General features: G+C 35.9%; 1 protein-coding gene and 1 pseudogene across 1 annotated transcript; one reads left to right on the top strand and one right to left on the bottom strand.

The window, feature by feature from the left end:
• The window catches only part of LOC140227344 (uncharacterized), a 64023-nt pseudogene that overhangs the window by 20891 nt on the left and 20692 nt on the right, over positions 1 to 22440 (top strand).
• On the bottom strand, positions 7237 to 11601 carry LOC140226769 (uncharacterized). Its single transcript, XM_072307197.1, has 4 exons — positions 11584 to 11601; positions 9699 to 9774; positions 8656 to 8836; positions 7237 to 7503 (listed from the first exon to the last, which is right to left on the bottom strand). The coding sequence occupies exons 1-4, from the start codon at positions 11599 to 11601 to the stop codon at positions 7392 to 7394; spliced, it is 387 nt and encodes a 128-aa protein (XP_072163298.1). The 3' UTR covers positions 7237 to 7391.

Below are 22440 nucleotides of genomic sequence, written 5' to 3'. Positions count from 1 at the left end.
TCTGATCCTTCCACATCAAGGTCTCATCAATTTGGATACCTACAAAAGATGCTACATTTACTCTTTCTATAACCGTTTCAGAGACTGTTAACACACCTTTAACTGCAATTGGTTGTCTTGGTCCTTTAATAATCATATGATTTGTTTTCTTCAAGTTAATAGTTAATTTATTCACAATACACCATTTCTGTACCTCATTCAATTTTCCATTTACATCATTCATATCAATTTCTTTTGTACCTTTGGGAAACGTATGAAAAATATTTGAATCGTCAGCGAATGGTCTGAACTGAAAATAGTTACATGAGCTAGGTAAGTCATTGATGTATAATAGAAACAGTGTGGGTCCTAGCACTGATCCTTGTGGTACTCCACATGTGATCGTTCTACTACTGGATACTTCATTCTTGTAGCACAATACCTGCGATCGGTTTGAGAGGTAATTTTGGAACCACTGCAACACAATGCCTCTTATGCCATAATATTCTAATTTCGCTGAAAGGATGCGATGATTGATTGTGTCAAACGCCTTTTTGAAATCTATAAATATACCAAGGGTTATTTCACCTTTATCATTTGAATGTATTAATGTATTAACCAAATTGATTAATGATAATTTTGTACTGTATTTCTTACGAAATCCATACTGGTGTCTGTACAAAATTTTAGTGGACTCTAAAAAGTCCATTAGACGACCATTGATTAATTTCTCAAAAATTTTTGCAATTACTGGTGGAACCGAAATAGGTCTGTAATTACCTGGGTCATCTTTCGAACCTTTCTTGAACAAAGACGTCACTTTTGCAATCTTAAGTGCATCTGGGAATTTGCCCATTTCCAATGACAAATTAAAGATATAAGTCAATGGGGAAACAATATATGGCGCTGCGTCCTTGATCAATCTTATTGACAAATTATCATAACCATGAGACTTTGTAGCATCAAGAGCATATACAATATCCATAATTTCTTCTTCTCTGATAGGTTTCCAAGCCAAAGACTTTGTGTTTCTGGCACCCAAATAATCTTGAAAATAACTATTAGGAGGCCCATTTGGTATTTGTTCTGCCAAATTTGACCCAACAGTGACAAAGTAGTTATTGAGTTCTTGGGCTATTTCATTTTCAGAGGATACAACTTTATCAATTCCACCTTGATTAATAGTTAACTTTTCTATATCCAAATGCTTATTCTTACCCTTTCTACCAATTAACTCATTAATAGTATCCCAGGTCTTTGTCATGTCACTTTTATTACGATTAAAAGAATTGCAATAATATAATCTCTTTGCATTTTTAATGACTGTTACCAAAGTGTTTCGATACCTTTTATACTTGTTTCCGTATTCGTCACTAAAATTTGAAGACCTGTAGTTTTTGTATAAGTTGTGCTTCTTCCTGATGGATTTAAGAATCGCTGATGAGATCCAAGGTTTCTTTGGGCTGTTCTTTTTCTGGGATACATTATATTCTATTGTAGGTGCATGCTTATCACATATTTTCTCAAACATATCATGAAAAACTTTATAAGCTGTGTTTACATTGTCGTATCTAGATACATGTGCCCATTCAGTTTTCCCTAGATCCTCGTGAAATGACTGGGCATTAAATGACTTGTAGGATCGGGCAAATTTCTGCACAAAGACATTCGTATTTTTGTTCCCATTTTCAAAAATTACAAAAATTGGAAAATGATCTGACACATCTGTCTCAATGACACCTGAATGAATTGTATGACTGTACACATTAGTATAAATATGATCAATAATAGACGACGTAGAATCTGTCACCCTTGTGGGTGACGAGATAATCTGTTGCACTCCTGTACTCTCTACCATACTCAGATAATCATATACCTTTTGATTATTCGTTTGTGATATATCTATGCTGAAATCACCAAGAAGTACAATGCCTGTTTTTCCAACATTAAGTTCCTCTAAAACATTAAGCAAGCTATTTCGAAATTGTTCAACATCAGTATTTGGTTTTCTATAAATTATTCCTATCACAGTTTTATCAAAACAATTCTGATTTATCCTCAACCAGAGACTTTCCGTGTGTTCAACATCATAATTCAGTGTAACATAGTTAAGCATCTTATGAATGTAAGCTCCTACTCCTCCACCCCTCTCCTTTCCCTGGCGGCAATTGACCTCCAAAACATAATCCTGTAGTGGTAATGTGTTAACATTACATGTACTAACGTTAGTAGTACATATACGTACCCGTTGGGACCCCCAAATCCTGCCGATCCTGCAGGATGGGAAGGATTATGAAATATGAATATGGATATGAGATATTCATATAAAACATGCACTGTAAAAAATTTACTGTAGTTTTTACAGTAAATTCCTGGCAACTCTGCTGCACAGTAATTTACTGTAATTTTCATCTTACAGTAAGCTGCTGTAACTTTGTCCTACGGTAAATTACTGTAAATTTCTAATATCTACAGGGAGATACTGTACAATTTACTGTATCTTGCTGTAAATTTTAAAACTTTTGTAATGGTAGCTACTGTAAATTTTGGTTAAATTACAATAATGTATTGTAATTTTTTGGTTACATTACAGTGATACTGTACACTTCCTACAGTAAATTGCTGTAAACCTGCCCAATTTACCCCATATACTGTACACTTTCCACAGTAAATTACTGTAAATTTACCCAATTTACAGTAATTTACCCCATATGTACACTTTCCACAGTAAATTACTGTAAATTTACCCAATTTACAGTGAAATACCATTTAAATTAAAGTATTGTTTTACAGTAATTGACACAAAAATACACTGAAGTACAACATTTGCATGAAACTTTGGAAAGTCTTTATCGCATAAACACACAACACAACAATATCCTATTTCCAAACAAAAACAAAATCCAGATAAATAATGCCTCCGGCCACTTCGTTGGCGGAGGCATAAAAATAGCATTTTTGAGCTTTATGTAGTGATTCAGATCAAAAACTCTGATTTCATGTATAAATTAGCATAATTAAAACAATAAAATCATTGAAGGAAATTAAATATACGATTTTGTAGATTATGACGCAGGCAACATGCATGCTGATTTGTGATCGCGCAATCCACGGCTAAGTTTGTAGGGGGGCCATAATGCCCCCCCCCCCCTCCCCACACACACACAAGACTACAAATAGCCTGGCATTTTTAGGTTTAAATTGCTCCACTTAATGCAATCGTCACACCAAAAAGATTTGAGCTCAATCAGACTTCAGCAAATGTTGCCAACAAAAGGCTTAAATTAAGACTAGTGTTCAAAAGTTATTCCAATTACTAATTTTAGAGATTTGAAAATTAATCTGGGTTTCATTTTCTTTACCCACACTTTGTAATATACCGGTATCTACTAAATTTTGGTCAAAGTATTTTACATTTTTTTTTGACAGCATAATGGACAGATATCACAATGATTCCTTAATCTTAATACCTTAACCTTGGTGGGCTGGACAAGTTAGTCCTATAAATTGAATGTTTACAATGTTCCCAGCAAACAGCTTATCACAGTATTTGTCAATATCTTCATGAGCAAAGGCATACTATGCAGTGCAGTATACAACTCAGTTTTGAAATTCTTTACAATTGATTAACCAAAACAAGATGAATGCGACTGCATCTCCTATATGCCTCCTCTGAATAGATGGCTCAAATTGTACTTTGATTATTGTGATAACCAGAATAAAAACATACATATTAGTTGACCTCTTTGACAATGGACCTCACACCTTATAACCCCAAAGTCTGATCACTTTACATCCTCCTAGTCATGAGTACAAAATAGTTGAGGTATATGAATGTATGATAACAAAGCTAAAACAACCCAACAACTTCATATGTATAATGACATCAATGACCTCTTGACTTTGACCTCAGTGAACAAAAATCTAATCAGTTTGTCTCACTATGGTGATGAATACTACATGTTGTTCCAAGTTTTAAGTTCATGGCTCAAATCGTTCAAGAGTGTTGTTGACAATGCACAAACCTGAATTTTCATGGTAAGTGACCTTTGGCCTACATTTGTCACAATCTAATCTGATTGTCTTCCTATGGTGATACATACATGTACTAGTACCAAGTACAAGTTTGAAGTTAATGGAACAAGTGGTTCTTGAGATATATGGGGTGTTGCAAGAAAGTTGCAATCAATTGCAAATAATTGCTAATTTTGAAACAACCATTCTGATTGGCTCAGGGTCTGCCCTATTAAGAAGACATGCATGCAACAATGATTTTGATTGGCCAGTGACAATCAGTTGCAATTAATTGCAACTTTCTTGCAACACTCCAATAGTGTAAACACGGCAAAAAAATCCTTCAATTTCAGATTTTACCTCTCTAACCTTTGACCTTTGACCTACGTACCCAAGATCATCTACCTATGGTAATACATACACAAAGTTTGAACTTCATGCCTCAAATCGTTCTGGAGATATCGCATTAACAAGGCTAACGTCTACCACCACAGCAACTGATGTCTGTGACCTTGACCTACATATCCCAAAATCTAATCATATCGTCTTCATATGGTGATACATACCAGCATCATGTTTGAAATGGATTTTGAGTTATTGCAAGAACGAGAAGCAGTGAAAGGTGAAAACTTTTTGCCACGGCGACTTTACGTGACTTTTTTTCCACGCCACAATGTGATCACCCCCCCTCCCCCCCCCCCCCCAAAGGATCTAACAAGACTAAAAATTAACCCAGCTCTTTCAGGGTTAGCCTGTGCCTTTAAATTACCAGTTACACATTAAATTGCCAAATAGACGAAATTGCATTCAGTAAAATCTTCCTAATACATGTACTGCAATACTAACCAGTGGGGCTGGCCGCCACAAGCTCTAGATTGCCAAAAAATCTTTGGACAAACGAGCTGTTATTTCAGAACTATATACACAATGTACATCACCGATATTATACATTACACAAAATGCTCCAAGTAAACAGCTTTACACTAGTGGTCTAATATCATACATGTATAAAACTTGATTGCAAAGAACTTCAAAATTTGTTTTCTCAGATGTTCATTCATGCATCAGATTTTGAACATGAATATATAACTCAAAGAACGAGGTATTATATGGCCAGTCAGGGCCATTGTTGTTTTTATAATGGCAGGACGGACAGACAACCAGAAAACATAATGCCTCTGGCACCAACTTTGGTAGGTGGAGGCATAAATATGTAGGGGAGGGGGCTCTAGCTCGCCCCCGGCGACTACCCCCGAGACTACTACCCCTCAAACAACTACCCTACCCCAGGGTACCTGTCCAAGGGATAGTTGTTTGGTGGTTAGTTGTCCTGGGGACAGTTGTCCTTGGGATAGTTGTCAGGGGCTGACTTTGGGGGGGGGGTTAGTTGTCTAGGGGGTAGTCGTCAGTTTCGGGGGGGGGGGGTGGTTTCCTGGAGGGTAGTTCACCGGGGCATACTTGTCTATTAGGTAGTTGTCCTAGAATCCCCTTTAAAGGGGGTACCCAATGCTGAAACAATCTTAGTTCATTTAAAAGATCATGATTTTATTAGCAGAATATCACCTGCCTTAAGTTTTTTTTTTTTTATCATGTTGCCAGAAAATCCCAAAATATGGTAAGATTTCAGAATATTTTGGCCCCTCAGTTGTGTCCCAATTTCAGCTAGGTAACCACAATGACGTCAAAGTGGTTACCAAGGTTCGCGTATTGCAGATGTGTCGCGCCCTAGACTGTACAAAATGCTTTATACCCTGCGCACATTTCGCTAGAATTGGGCGACAATGTAACCACTTTGACGTCATTGTGGTTAACTAGCTGAAATTGGGACACAGCTGAGGGGCCAAACTATCCTGAAATCTTACCATAATTCAGGGTTTTTCTGGCAACATGAATTTTTAAAAAACTTTAGGCAGATGATTTTCTGCTAATAAAAACATGTTTTTTTTTAAATGAACTAACATTGTTTCAGCATTCGGTACCCCCTTTAATGAATGTGTGATGTATACAAAAGTATGAAGCAACAAGTCAACATGAATTTCTATAATTATAGGTCCTTTACAATGTGTATATTTCTACACATTCAAATTGAAAAAAGAAAAGGTCTAAAATTTGGACTTTGGAAGTAAAAAAAAAAAAAAATACTCAGAATCAGATTGTAATCTACACTTCTATGACAACACACCGGCATGTGTGTGATTGTTCATACAGGCATTTGAAATTCAGGATGACCTAACAACTGGCGAAATCCACATAAGATATACAGGTTTAAGCATTAAGCCCAGTGAAAATTAGCATATCGGCGTATGAACGACACTTATTTTGGGGTTGTACTGCTGCCTGAAATGAAAACAGGACAGATGAACGGACAACAACAACAACAACAAAATTAATCCCTCCGGCACCCACCTCCAGCAGGCTGCAGCATATTGACACATGATAAAGTACATTCAAAATAAAAAAGAGCTCAGATATTCTATGCTTCTGATATTTTGCATGCCATTAGTACCTCTGAATGAATTCGAGTGTTGTGGATGCGGTGCTCTGATACTGCAAGTTCAGATTGTAGTATGAGGCAAACGGGAAGGATAACCCACAAATGAAGCCTGCTTCAGCTGGTGTAGATTGACCAATAACACCATTTTCCACAAGAACCGTCCATCTGGATGTTGCTGAGGCAATGGGATCCCCTATCAAACAAAAATAAAGTTACAATTTAATCATTATGACCTTCCTTTGGCTTAACTGATTTATGGTTTTGCTTCTGCTACACTGGCTGATGGGAACATCTCTGACACCTTTCACTATTTAAAGAGTAAAATACATTGTATGAAACAAGGTTTCTGATTGGTCAGATTCGCGTGTCTTGCCATCGCGTAATTCATTATATGCCATTTTTTACACAAACTGCCATAAACAACGCTCGATAACGATAAAAATTAATCGATAATACAGAGTTCATTGCACTGTATCAATGAATGTTGCAATGTAGAGTTTGTGAGTTCCGATCCCAAAAGCAGTTTCCCATCTTACATGTATATAACGCATAGTACATGCTCATTTTCGTCAAATATACCGTATATGGATGCACATATTATGGTACATATTCAACTCAAGAGCATGCACTATATGTATAATATTTTCTTCTCATTTTTTGTACTGCTGCCTCTTAGATCCTCTGCACTTGGACCCATCAGGACTGATTCCAATTAAGTGTGCCAGCATTCATGCAGGCACTTGGTGGTAACGACACCCTAGGACTGGCTACATGCAGGTAATAATATATAGGTGAAGCATAAAAGCACTGGAAGTCAGCAAATTGGTGTACGAATGACACTATTTTGGGTTGCAGTGCTGCCTCTGGCTACAGGAGTGTAGATTTCAATCTCTAGAGGTGAAGATTAAAGCCACTGGAAGTCAGCGAAGCGGCATACAAATGCCACTACTTTGGGGTTGCACTGTCTCTTACATCCGCCGCACTTGGATCCGTCCAGACTTATTCCAAGGAGATATCTGACAGAGAGAAAGAAAAAAAGATGGTAAGATATTACAAAAATAGATTAATTTCGAAATTGAAATGATTTTTTTAATTTTTTGTTTGGCTTTATATAAATAATGGACTCATGATTAGCAAGCCTATACTGAAATTTATTAAACATTAATAGTAGATTATACATTTTTTTTTTTTTGGCTAGTAAAGAGCCAAGCTCTTCTCTAAAACAAAGGAGGCAAAAAAACAAACAAACAAACTATCAAAAAAAAAATTATACACAAACGCAAACACAAATACAAACTAAAAAAAAACCACCTTAGTATGCCTGATGTTTGTCGGCTAGTAGTTCATAGTTCTTGACATTCTGGAGTTTCACACAGCATTGCCCGAAGGTATGTTTACCTTCAAAATGTGACAGTTGTGAAGAAAATCTTATTTGCCTTACCAAAAACTTATGCTTAAATGCTTTTGTTTTCTAGGGCAAGTCCACAAGTGCATGTTGCTTACTCCACCAAGCATGATTTGGGTAGCAAAGTACATGAAACATATTTTGCAATTGTCTATTTTTTCAAGAAAAAATGCTCTAGAATGTGGATGTCATATAAAACGGGAAGTGCTAATCTATCAAATACCTCAAACAATTCCAGATCACAATCAAAAGATCTAGAATGTTGCATTTTCTTAAAGCCACCCTGAATAAATCCCTTTCAATGAAAACAATATAATAACCAGATGGATTCTTGAATGGCAGTCAAAATTAATGCCTCCAACATTGCCATATCTGAATACACTGAACTTTTAATATTTTCAAAAACTTTGATAATCTAATCAGATTATCATTGCCATATGCATACATGAGTAAAGTTTTTAGTTGATCTGTCAGTTGCTTCCTAAGTTATCACAAGAATGATGGTATTTTTTATGTAAACAATAACCTCTATGACTTTTGACCCCAAATGAGCCAAGTTTGAAGGGGAGCCACCAAAAGGGTCTTCAGCTATCGAGAGAATGAAAACAGGACAGATGAACGGACAACAACAACAACAACAAAATTAATCCCTCCGGCACCCACCTCCAGCAGGCTGCAGCATATTGACACATGATAAAGTACATTCAAAATAAAAAAGAGCTCAGATATTCTATGCTTCTGATATTTTGCATGCCATTAGTACCTCTGAATGAATTCGAGTGTTGTGGATGCGGTGCTCTGATACTGCAAGTTCAGATTGTAGTATGAGGCAAACGGGAAGGATAACCCACAAATGAAGCCTGCTTCAGCTGGTGTAGATTGACCAATAACACCATTTTCCACAAGAACCGTCCATCTGGATGTTGCTGAGGCAATGGGATCCCCTATCAAACAAAAATAAAGTTACAATTTAATCATTATGACCTTCATTTGGCTTAACTGATTTATGGTTTTGCTTCTGCTACACTGGCTGATGGGAACATCTCTGACACCTTTCACTATTTAAAGAGTAAAATACATTGTATGAAACAAGGTTTCTGATTGGTCAGATTCGCGTGTCTTGCCATCGCGTAATTCATTATATGCCATTTTTTACACAAACTGCCATAAACAACGCTCGATAACGATAAAAATTAATCGATAATACAGAGTTCATTGCACTGTATCAATGAATGTTGCAATGTAGAGTTTGTGAGTTCCGATCCCAAAAGCAGTTTCCCATCTTACATGTATATAACGCATAGTACATGCTCATTTTCGTCAAATATACCGTATATGGATGCACATATTATGGTACATATTCAACTCAAGAGCATGCACTATATGTATAATATTTTCTTCTCATTTTTGATAGACCAGATATGTTTTTTCCTCCCCCCCCCCCCCTCCAATCCAATACACATTGTGGAAATATCACAAGACAAGAGCACAGAGTGAAAAGTATAGATTGTTTTTTGCTCTTTTCTTCCTCTCTTGTTTTTACCATTTGGTTAGGATCATACAGTATTCACATGTCTCCTTGGTAAGTGATTGCATTGTACATTCAAATGATGTTACAGTTTGAAATGAATTAAAGACTGTAAAAGGCTGAAAGTACGATAACTACAAGTCTGGTTAAGAAGATGGACACATAATCTATACAGACATTAATCTACACCCAAAAGTGAAAATGTTTTTAATGTCCAATTATATCATTCTACAACGATTTTCAATCAAAATCTTTGGAAGTCTTAAATGATAACGCACCTTGGATGACAAGCTTCGGTGCTTCACATTCAGTTGCCTCGCTTGCTCTTTCGAATTCCTCAGCAGTAGCAGTTACCTGAAGATTAAGGGTGCATAAAGGAAAAGAATCATATGAAAATCAAGTGTTTATACCACAATTACACATTTGATTCAACTCTACACTATAGTGTCATTTAATTGATTTTGATTTAAATATAGCAGTCCCCAAATTTGAAGCTCCAATCCAATCTCAAATCAATTTTCAATTGTTCATCAATGAACTTGCATAACACTTGCAGGGGGAGGGGGAGAGATTTTTTTTTTAGATGGGGTGTGCCAATGGCTCACTCAACCCTCTACCAAAAAAAAAAAAAAAAGTCTAAGGAACAGTTCCACAGAGAAAAGAATTTAAGGTTCTTGAGAACTAGTAGCTTAAACACATTTAACCGGTTCAATCCTTCAATCCAATGCACTAGCTGGCAAGATGAATTTTATAAAGAAAACATATTCACAAAGCGTAGAGTGATTTGCATGAAAGCAATAACCAAATGCTTAATTTTTGCACTCCAGACTAATATTGCAAAATATTTTTTGGGTACAGATAAGAATAAAATGTAATTATTAATTCTTACATCCCAGAGTAGAAGAGTGCATCATCCTTCACTTTGAAGAAGCTCTGGAGACCTGTCAAGATGGCCCATGCGACCTGGTGCAAGTTGGGATCCCCTTCGCCATATACCGCTTCCACAATTTGGCGGGCATCGTTCTTATCGTCCCATTTCTCCTTCACTAGGAATTGAAGGATGGCTTGTCCTTTCTCTCTAAATGCAGTCAGAAGGGTGGAGGTAATATTGACACAAGTAAGGGTTGCAAAATGCTTATACTGAACATGGTAGGAAGGAAGAGATATGGCCACTGGTCCTTGATTCGGTGTACCATCTGTGGTGGTGGCCCATTGAACCTTTCTTTGTAGATAGTATGTAATGGTCATTAAAGTCGCCAACATGTACAGTGCACTCCCGTTATAACGAACACGGTTATAACGAAATTCCGGTTACAACGAAATAAAATTTAGGGCCGCAACATTATCAACTCTATGTATTTTTATTGTTTATTCATTCGGTTATAACGAAATTTCGTTATAACGAAAGAAAACTGCCGGTCCCAAGGACTTCGTTATAACGGGAGTCCACTGTATTGCATCTTTCACCTCAATTTGAATCACATTGGACAGAGGGAAGCCTCCATTACGGCTCTGATGTTGGTGTCGTCGCTTTGTCGCTCAGCACGGTCTCTCCGCTGTGTTAGTGTGTACTTTGTGTGCGATATGTTTAAACTTACGCTAGCATTTAGCAATCAAAATTTAGGCAAATGTGTATCCAACATGCACGTAACACTGAGATTTGATACTAACTTCAGCATACAGCAGACAGATCGTGTTGAGCGATGACACTGACAGAGAGTTCCCTCGGCCTCTGTCTCACTTGATTCAAATTGAGGTGAAAGATGCGATACATGTTGGTGATTACTCTCTGAAATTTTGAAGAAAATTCTTTCACGGATGCGGGCAGGATATGAAAGTGCATTAGCACCTTCTGTCTCTTCTGACAACTGTAACAGTGAATACTTGACCCAGTCCCACTCAGGCATGCATAGTCAGGAGTGAACAATTTCAGCGGTTATCTTTAGAAGTTATCAGAACATACATAAAAATGTACATATGGGACTAGATTCTAAATGTAAACAAGCAATGAATGCACCTCTAACTGTTAGTACTGCCGCTGTTTATTTTTACACCTCGGAAGGCATTGATATTAAATATGCTGTTAATCTTCGATCTGATTTAGCTGATAAAATATAGAATCATGTCATAGATAAAGAGTTATTTTATTAAATGATCTTTTACCGTGGGAGAGGGGTCCATTCAGTCACGTCGGATTTGTCCGCACATACACATGCGCAGTAGACTCTACAGTGCATATATCATGGTATCATAGGAAAAAAGAAAAAGAAAAAAAAAAAAGGTTGCGTTGTCTGTCGGGCTACCTGCGTTGCTGCGCCATACAAATAAAAACAGTCACTCCCTGCACTGACGCGACTGAATGGACGCCTCTCCCTCGGTAAAAGATCAAATAAAATAACTCTTTATCTATGTGATTTTATATTTTATCAGCTAAATCAGATCGAAGATTAACAATATATATTTAATATCAGCAATGCCTTCCGAGGTGTCAAAATAAGCAGCGGCAGTACTAACAGTTAGAGGTGCATTCATTACTTGTTTACATTTAGAATCTAGTCCTATACAAGTATGTGCATTTTTATGTATGTTCTGATAATTAACTTCTAAGATAACCGCTGAAATCGTTTGCTCCTGACTATGCATGCCTGATTGGGACTGCATGGGTCAAGTATTCAGTGTTACAGTTGTCAGAAGAGACAGAAGGTGCTAATCAATGCAAATGAAGATAGATCTCAGCTCACACAGGCAGGCTGTACGCTAGCGTAGCGCGCTGTGAACAAAGGACGCCTAGAATAGCCAATCATTGTCATTGTCATTGTCATTGTCAGCCGGCGGCCAGCTAAGATAGCATGCAGTAAACTATAGACCACACATGTACAGTATGTAGTGCACAGTACTTGTACATGATACGCATTAGGATTTCTCTTCTTCTGATTAAGTCCGCCTCCTTCAATTGACTGTGGATTCTTGCAAACTAACTGTAACGCTAGTGTTAGCTAGACCCTATGCATTTTAGTCTACTGCGAATGAAAAACCACACCCTGCGACGTGATACCAATAAAATGTTAAGAAGCACTTATAAGATAATTTCAAATTGTTCTAACATTCTATAGATAGATCTTGTGTTGAAATATTTGAGCATTCAAAACTAAGTTATTAAAGTCGTTCAGTCCAGTCCAGTCGTCTCGTTCGAATCTGCATGGCATAGGCATAGTAATAGCCACACACATAAAACACCCCGCACACGTACACATCTTAGGTAGACAACACAACATACACATTAACACACATCTTGCGTAGACAACACAGAAAGCGCGAAAAGTGAGTACGATGAATTGAATGTCAAATTTCCATGAAATATTACATAATATTGGAAAAATATAGACACAAAATTTCCAGATCTAAAAGACCCTTAGAAAAAACATCATCACCACTTACCAGGGAAATTTACACTGGCACTTGATTCTCGATGATTTCCACAGATAACTGGCAACTTATGTTCTCCTTCAGACACCCAACGTTTGCAGAGATTTATGTTCTGCGCTAATCTAGCGCTCGCGCATGGTGCGCATGCGCGTGTGACGTTGTGTATCCCAGAATGCACTTCGGGCGCTCTGTTACAGTAATTTACCGTAACATTTGTCTGCGAAAAGAACAGCACTAATGCTTCCAGGAAATTACCGTGAACCGCCTAAAAATACGGCAAATTGCTGTAAAATCGCTCCTACAGCATTTTACCGTTAAAAATTACTGTAATTTTTACAGCAATTTTTTACAGTGTGAATATGAATATGCAATATTCATATTCATGTTTTTGAATATCTATGAAAATGAAATAAGAATTCTAGATTGATATTATTGGAATGATTATTTGAATTTGTTTCCGTTATGATGTCACTGATTTTCAGGGAAATTCCCTTCATTTTCTTTTTCCTTATCGTGTGTAAGTAATCATTCAAAAGATTATACATATGTGACCCTGCACCTCAAAACAAACAAAAAGTCGCCAGACATGAATTTTTAGTTAAGACCATATTCTGAAAGAGCAGACTTTAAGCTTTAAAATGATGTATAATTCAAATCAAATGGACTCTCCTAACCTACCTAAATATTGGAAAGAAAGCACAAACTCAGGAAAAGTGTGAACTGAGAAAAGAGGCTCTGAAATACAGTGTCTATTCAAGCGCTTAATCTTTACCAAACCGTGCTGGCTGTGCGATGAATGGGACAAAAAACAGGAAGTAAACCATCAGAGTAACAACAATGAAGGGATTATCAGATTAAACTGAAATTAAGCATGCCTCATTAACACAATCTGTCCATAATCAATGCCAACTTTCAAAGCAGTAGCACTATCGCTTCAAAAGTCATTAGAGTTGAAAGTGAAGAGTGTGGACAAGGTTTTTCAGAAATGAAAAAGGGATTCTAAAGACACACCTAATCACACTATTCTACCAAAAATGTTCGAGATAAACTGCTAAAAAAACACACTTTCCTGCCCGTTTTATGATACCAAATTTTAGCATAATGTAAAAGAAGACCCGCTCTTTCAGAAAATATGAAAAAGTCAAGTTCGGCTAGGTTGACCCATTTATTTTCAGTCCTCACACAAAATCAGTGTGTGCGACTTTTTGTTCGTTTTGAGGTGCACGGTCACATATCACAATATGAATTATGCTTTTTTTTTCTTCAAAGTTTGAATTTTTTTAACCCAAACAGGTATGTTCAAGATTTTGCAAACACATATCGCTTGAAATATAATAAATAATAATATTATAAAAATATTTATGAAAACAGAAAGACGAAAATATGAATATTAAAGATCTAATACCTGTCTATCCATAATATTAACGATCTGTGAGGCTGTATACAGGCTCAGAATGTATAGGGGGGGGGGGGGTAATCAGGAAATTAGGTCATTAACACGCATGATGTAACTTCCGTGTTTTTTACTGGCGGTAGATTTGAACATGGCTTAGCTGTGGTGATGGTGAATTATGAAGGCAGATGAATTCTACAATCTACAACTTAAATGTGTGTTAAGTGTTTATTTTTTGCTGGTACATGTTCAGTTTTGTTTAAATGTGTTTATTTCTATTATGTAGAAATGAGAGTATAGCTATAATTTTAGGAGACGTGAAAAAAAAAACTATATATCCCACAAAGATTAATTTCCCTTGAAACATAGACAATTTATGAATACTAAAGTACTAAGTCGCTATTCACCAGTACAATTGTCCGTGGAATAATGACAACTATAGGCGAAAATGGAATATTGTAAAGTTTATGAGAGAGAACGATGAAAATTTGTATATGAATTAAGACATAATTGACGCAGAACTATGAGTTCTGCAAGTTCAGAATGCATTGTGATATGTGTTTTAGTGAGGCAGAACACTCCGCATTAACAAATATGAAGTCACTTGCACTTCCTCGTTCTCTGGTGACAGTGGATTTGAACCTTATAGATGATTCCATAGGCCCTACGTATTTACGCGTAATCTTTCATAACATGTAATTACCAATTCACCCGTGTATTCATGTTGGAACTGTATTTATGTGCGCGTGTTTGGTATTGTGTGTGTGTGTGTGTGTGTGTGTGTGTGTGTGTCCGTGTCCACACCCCTTATAATTACGATAGTTAACTGAAATATGTTACGCCGTATGACGCTTTAAACTTGGAAAGTGTTGTAGTAACGACAAAGTTGACTAATGGATTGTGCGAAATGATGCAGCTTGCTGTTTCAATAATAAATACAAATCTTCTTGTTTTCCATGAAATTCGAACAAATAACGAAGGACTTTTGACATATTAGTGAACTGTTCAAAGACACCAAAATATCGATATTAAGTATAATGATCATCAAAAAGATCAGTGATTATGCAGTTTATATTATTTGGCGTATATAATTATGTTCTCTCTCTGCAGCGCATATTTCTTGATTGGCAAAATTTTGAATATTGGGTAATATCATCAGAATTATCCTCTCTTTATTTTAACGTTTGAAACTGATGTAATGAGCAACAACGTTTACATGTTAGACGTTTCCCATATTTACACAGAAACTTTGCGATTGATGTAAACTGTGTTTGTGTGTGCTATATTATATGGCGGGTTTTAATTTTCAAAACAACGTGTGAGGTATATTGAAAAAAAAAATCAGTATGTTAATTATATACAAGTATACAACTATTTATTTGATTCGAAAAAAATGGAATTAGAGAAGATTCATTTTTATACTCCATGAAAAAAGAAATGTATTATAATATTGTTCAATTCGCAATAAAAGGTACAAACTCCACAATGATCACACAAACATAACATGCCATGAACATCCAACAGAGTATAAACAGATACATGAATTATAATCACAAGAAAAGACCAGAAAAGATATGAATTGGTCAAATGCGTTCAGAAGACAGTCTGTATTCCCGACCATACAATGTAGACCGTGAAACAGCCATGCGATAATAATTACGAAACATGACACAGTACCCACAACCATTTTTTTTTTTTTTTGACAAGGGGTGTGATGTTGCCAAATACAGTAACACTGCGAAATGCATCGATTTGCTGTTCTATAGAGAGCAATGATTTCAATCGTAATATATCCCTCGATTTATTATCATTTTTTGTTTTTGCAAAAGACGAATTCAATATATATATGCTTGAAGTACATCGTCTTTAATTTAAAGGGTATACAAAGATTACATTTTCCATGGATCTAGAATTTTCAATATCCAGCGTCTGCATTTTCTTTCTCATTTAAGTGATTATCATTATCACTATGGCTTTCACTCGTTAATTTTCTCTCCCATAGGAACTTTGTAAAAGTGTATGATATTACGAGTGTATAGCCCAGGGAATAAGCTTTCCATATTAAAAATGTTACTCCTGTTTTTGTTTCGACAACGCCCCTACAGGTTCGAATGCCTTATGCTCCTTTAACTAGTCGTATAGGTATTTATGTTGGTGTTAAAGTTCAAGTTACTTATCCCGTTTCATTCTTTATTTCTTTCCCGTTGCATTTACATAGCCTGTGCACTGAAAGATACACAAATTCAATATGCACTATAATCGACCCTATTCCGATCCCTTTCTTTCCTTCTTGGGCGCCGTAAGACCACCTGAAATTCTTACAATGCTCTCCATATGGTATCGAATTCCACTTACAATTGTCGGTTCATCATACTATTTTCTTTACGCGGCCGAGTTGTAAATGCACGTTCAGTGAACTCTCCCCTTATTCACCCCTCATCTACCCTTACGTAAGACCCAAACCACAATTTGCAATGCATATTCTTTTGAGTTCATTGCAAGCAAGTCATTATGCATGGTATGTATTGAGATGCCTCTTTCTCCTACACTAGATAGGTATTTCCGACCTAGATACACCGACCTGACTGAATTTTAAACGTGCTCAAAATTTCTATCCTTTCATGCTGTCAGGTCTAGTTAGCAACATTTTGATAGTGTTTATATGGCAATGAATACATCGTACTAAATTTTGTTTCGCTTTTTTGAATCTCAGAAAAATAGTATGTCCAAACCTATTTGGTATGTCCAGCTGATTAATCAGAAGCTATGAGCTACAGAACAAAGATCCTGGAATTATGAAATATACAACTATGCCTAATTGTTTCTTTATACGACGAAAAGAGGGCCTGAATATTTTTGATGGTTATTTATCTCCAGCAACATTAGCAAAGTATTTTATTCCCCATCTTAACCTATAGACTTGGTTGTAAATACCTTAACATCACGCAAAGGAAAAGGCAGAATGCCTACCCTCTCAATGTTCATTGTTTTTGTTCTTGAACTGTTCACACATGCATACTTGTTTTGTTTTGCTCTCCATTTGTAACAGTGACGTGTAAACCAAATGATGTTCGAGGTCACAGCACTGGCTGTTGACCCATGTGTATATGAAGAAAATCTCTCTTGTTATATCTTTATTAATCCTGTATGTACCATTAATGCCGGAGCTCTTGCTATTGCAGTTCTGGTACATTTCGATACCAGCATCATCAAGTTGGCGCACTGTCACGGACTATACCATGATCGAATCAAAGTAATGTGTTGTCACCCCATAGTGACTATATATACATTCCCATTTTTTTTCCCTCATTAAATATCCATGTTCTGCCTCCTGGCAGCTACAGCAGTCCGAGATGAGACTGTTTTATTTGTTTATGCTGAAATCACATGGTGGCGCCAGTGTCGGTTATAATATAATAAGTAAAGCATTCTCCCCTCTCTTAACCCTAGTCCGTATACATTTTTATTATTATTATTATTATGCATCTTCCAAAAGACGTCTAACTCAGAAAGTTTCATTTCTTCTGGTATAAACTTTCATGTGTTGGCGTGATATCTGACCCCTGACAATGGCACTGCTCCTTTCTCTTCTATCCAGAGGTGGAAGAACTGTCTTTAATGTCGAATGTCTTTTTGTCGAATTTTGGAAAGTAAATTGCCCGATTGATATGAATTTTGTCCTTTTGACATTTTGCTCACCTTTTGTAAACTAAAATTACGTCTGCATTTTTAGTCAGACACCTGATGTATGTGATATGCGTATACAACCTTGTACTTAGAAATGCGTATGAAGATTTTTTTTTTTCTTTCGTTGAAATTTATAGCATTCCGTTTTATCTTGAGTAACACAAATGATTATTTTCGTAACATCTGCACGAGAATCAGATCAGGTCTGTCATGCTCGAAGGACCGCTCTATTATTTCTTTTACTCGAAATTTTCTTATCGCATTATCGGTGCTGTTTCTTGGAGAATGGCGAAAACAAGTAATGATCTTTCGCCTCTTTTCTTTTTTCTTTCTTTTTTTTTCTCAACCAATCTTGGATGAGGCTGCTCCAAGCGATCATTCAATACGTATATGTTTCAAAAGGCTACAATAATTTTTCGCTGATTTGTATATGTACTTTGAATTAATATACTAATTTTTTTATTTGTTTTATGGACCAGGCCTTACCTTGAAAGGACCTGTATACGGGTTGAAGTGGAAAAAAAATGTATACTAGTATATATTTTGTATATTCATAATGATATCTGCTTTTGTATTCAAAGTAATGTTCAATATCCGAGTGTGTTCTTCCCTTTTGGTTCCCACCAATCATGTTTACCTGACACCTTATTCATGCTAGACGCAATCACACAATTATGTTTTGCACCTGAGACAAACGTTGGTCACGGTTGCTTAGAAAACTGCTAACAGAGAACGTAAAATATTTACAGTACGTTGGTGAACTGTGCACATATTCATGTCACATAAATTCCCATTTTTTTCACTTTTGTGCAAGTGCTACAGCTGTATGCTATAAAACAGTTAATTTCTAATATTTGAAGTTTTTTACTTCAAATATTTCGACTACACTAAATCTCCACCATTTGCTGTCTGCATGATCAGACCTCGCTCTCCTATTAATGTACACACGTATTTGTGTTAATATATGGACTGAAAACGGTTTTTCGCATAACTGAAGTTACTATCGTATGCCTACAAGAATACTTTATGAATGAATATGCGAACGCATGGAAACGTTTTAAGTTTCGATGTTTTTTTTTTTTATATGAATGCTTGAATAATGGGTATATATTTGATAAAAGTGTGGTTTAACTTATTCCCTGCTCGGTTAAATTCCTAAACAAATTTTGGTCAACTTATTGCCGTTCTCACTTTCTTAATTTCCATTCCATTTCCTTATCTCCTCCTTGAAAAGTATTTCCTTCTGTAAAACCCCTTTAAGAAAGGGAGCTCACCATCGTCAGATGCTGAATAAGCATTTGCTTGGTAATAACATGAAGCTATTCTCTGGCCGACGTGCTTCACTCCTTTTGTTCTTGTGCATTCTATCGGGGGGAAGGCCTACTGAGACATTAGCCACGTTCTACATGTTGTATATTCATTGTTTCTTATATCTTTTCATTTTTGACACTCTCTGCACCTCACTACTCGTTAACAGCCAACCAGCTTTGTTCAACAATTCGTATACATACAAAGAACGCGTACCTTTCACAGTCACGCATGGTCGCTACCCACTATCCTCTACATTCGCTTTTATCCCGCAGTATTGCGTTAAGTTCCTGTCGTGTCAGTTTCTCTGTTGTGCCAACGTTAGCCATGGTTGCCCTCTAGCAGCAATGGCTCGGATAATACCTAGTCAGAATTGCCCCTATTCAGAATGAATGACAGGATAGAAGATGTACCTTTTCACTCTATGTTAGATGATGATTTTTTTGATTTATTTAGACCTGTTACGCCGGAATTTGATTTTCTAGATAAAGAAGAAGCTTTTAATACACGCTCATATCCTTTTGATGAACTAGTTGCGGACAATCTTAATTCTGCAGCGGAAGAAATGCAGTATGATTTTAACGATCTGACTCAAGCTCCATTGTGTAATTATGTCACCTTGAATCAATTCAATGACATTAGAAAGGGTTTTGTGAAAGATACATTTTCATTGGTACATTTAAATATAAGAAGTATGAATAAGCATTTTGAAGAATTGCAGTTATTGTTGGATAACCCAAATAACCTTTTATTTTCAGTGATAGGACTCACTGAAACGTGGTTGTCTTCATGTCCAAAACAATCTTTTACACTTGAAGGGTATAATATTTTTGCGAATAATAGATCTGATCGCTCTGGTGGTGGAGTCGCTTTATATGTTCTACGCTGCTTTGAATGCACTGTCCTTGATGAGCTTAGCACAATGAATGACATTGTTGAGTCCCTTTTCATTGAAATTACTGTCCCCGGTAATAAAAACATTGTAATAGGTATTATTTACAGACCTCCAAATTCCAACAACAGAGACTTTTTATCATATCTCACCGAGGTGCTTACAAACCCTTTATTTATAAACTCAAACTCTTTTATATTCGGTGATTTCAATATTGACTTGTTAAAGCATACAACGGACAACATCTCGGGAGAATTTCTTGAAACATTCCTGTCCTTTTCTTTCTTACCTCTTATTTCGAAACCGACACGCGTTTCACGTCAGTCAGCCACTTTAATTGACAATATTTTTAGTAATGTTTTAACCCTTTCAAATTCGTCGATAATTCTATCAGATATTACTGATCATTTTCCAATAATGACGCACCTTAAATTTAGCCATATTAATAATACTTCACCCCAGCGATATTTGAGGCGTAAAGTAACCCAAGAAAATTTGTCTTCTTTTTGCGCTTCCTTGGATAATGTGAATTGGGATTGTGTGTTTGATACTGACGACATTAATTTGGCTTTGCATAATTTTATGGAAATTTTTGATAATCATATGGATATTCACATTCCTAAAAGAAAGGATAAGCGGGGGAATTATAAAACAACTCCAAAGCTTCCATGGATTTCCAAGTCTATTTTACGTTCCATAAATAGGAAAAATAAACTGTTTTATGTATTTAGAATGAAAAAAACTGAACAAGCACGAATTAAATATACTTTGTATAAGAATACTCTCACTAAGATAATACGTATTGAAAAGAAAAAATATTATTATAAACAATTAGAGAGATATAGGTGTGATATGAAAAGTACATGGAATGTATTAAAACAAGCAATGAATATTTCAAATGAAAAGTTAAGTATTTCGAAAATAAGATTTAATGATGAAATTATTGATAATCCTGTTGATATAGCAAATGTTTTTAACACATATTTCACAACAATCGGAGAAAACCTTGCTCAAGAAATTCCCGATACTAATAAACATTTCTCTCATTTTTTAAATCGACATAATATGAATTCAATATTTTTTACCCCTACCACGAGGTATGAGATTACTGATATTGTATCTGGTTTGAAAAACAAAAAAAGCTCCGGTTATGATGACATAAGCAATATGATTTTGAAAAGTGTTATATCTTCTGTTGCGGATCCTTTGGCACATATTTTTAATTTGTCAATGTTAACGGGTGTGTTTCCGGAGCAAATGAAAATAGCTAAAGTTATCCCCATATATAAGAATGGAGATAAGTTAGGTGTTAGTAATTACAGGCCTATTTCTTTACTATCTTGTTTGTCCAAGATTTTAGAAAAAATTATATATAAAAGAACGATGAATTTTTTAAAGATGTGTGATGTTTTTACAAATTCGCAGTTTGGATTCCGAGAAAAGCATAGCACCTGTCATGCTTTGCTTAATTTTGTTGACAAAGTTGCACATGCTTTAGACAATCGGTCACATTTGATTGGTATCTTCCTGGACTTCTCCAAGGCCTTCGACACTATAAACCATGATATCTTACTCTACAAGTTGTCTCATTATGGTATACGTGGGAAGGCCTTGGAGTGGTTCAGGAGTTATCTAACTGATCGCAAACAATATGTATTTTTGAACAATCATAATTCTGATATGAGAGAACTGAAGTGTGGCGTGCCACAAGGTAGTTTATTGGGCCCACTATTGTTTATTGTTTACATTAATGATTTTTGTGCTTCGTCAGATGTGTTATCGTTCATACTGTTTGCCGACGATTCAAATGTTTTTTACTCACATGAAGACCCAAATATTCTTGTGCAGACAGTTAATTCCGAATTAGAAAATTTATGTGAGTGGATAAAAGCAAATAAGTTGTCTTTGAATATCCAAAAAACAAAATATATGCTTTTTAGTAACACTTTAGATAATTTAGATATGGACATTTGTTTTGGTGACGCTGTCTTAGAAAGTGTTCCCCATATAAAGTTTCTCGGTGTTACAGTTGATAACAAACTTTCTTGGAAATTTCATATCGATAATGTTTGCAAGAAAATTTCACGTAACATAGGTGTTATTAATAGATTAAAACTGTCTATTCCTCAGCATTCGCTGTTAACATTGTATTCATCTTTGATATTGCCTTATTTAAATTATGGAATTTTGGTATGGGGAAACACGCATCAATTATTATTGGATAGGATTCTGCTGTTACAAAAGAAGGCTCTTCGTATTATTTGTAATACTGTCCCATATTCTCATACAGATCCTTTGTTTTTTGATAACAAGA

Source organism: Diadema setosum, chromosome 4 (assembly GCF_964275005.1).
Source record: "Diadema setosum chromosome 4, eeDiaSeto1, whole genome shotgun sequence".
Taxonomy (NCBI): Eukaryota; Metazoa; Echinodermata; class Echinoidea; order Diadematoida; family Diadematidae; genus Diadema; species Diadema setosum.
The sequence above is the reverse complement of the archived record's forward strand: the minus strand, read 5'-3'. Positions and strand labels throughout refer to the sequence as shown.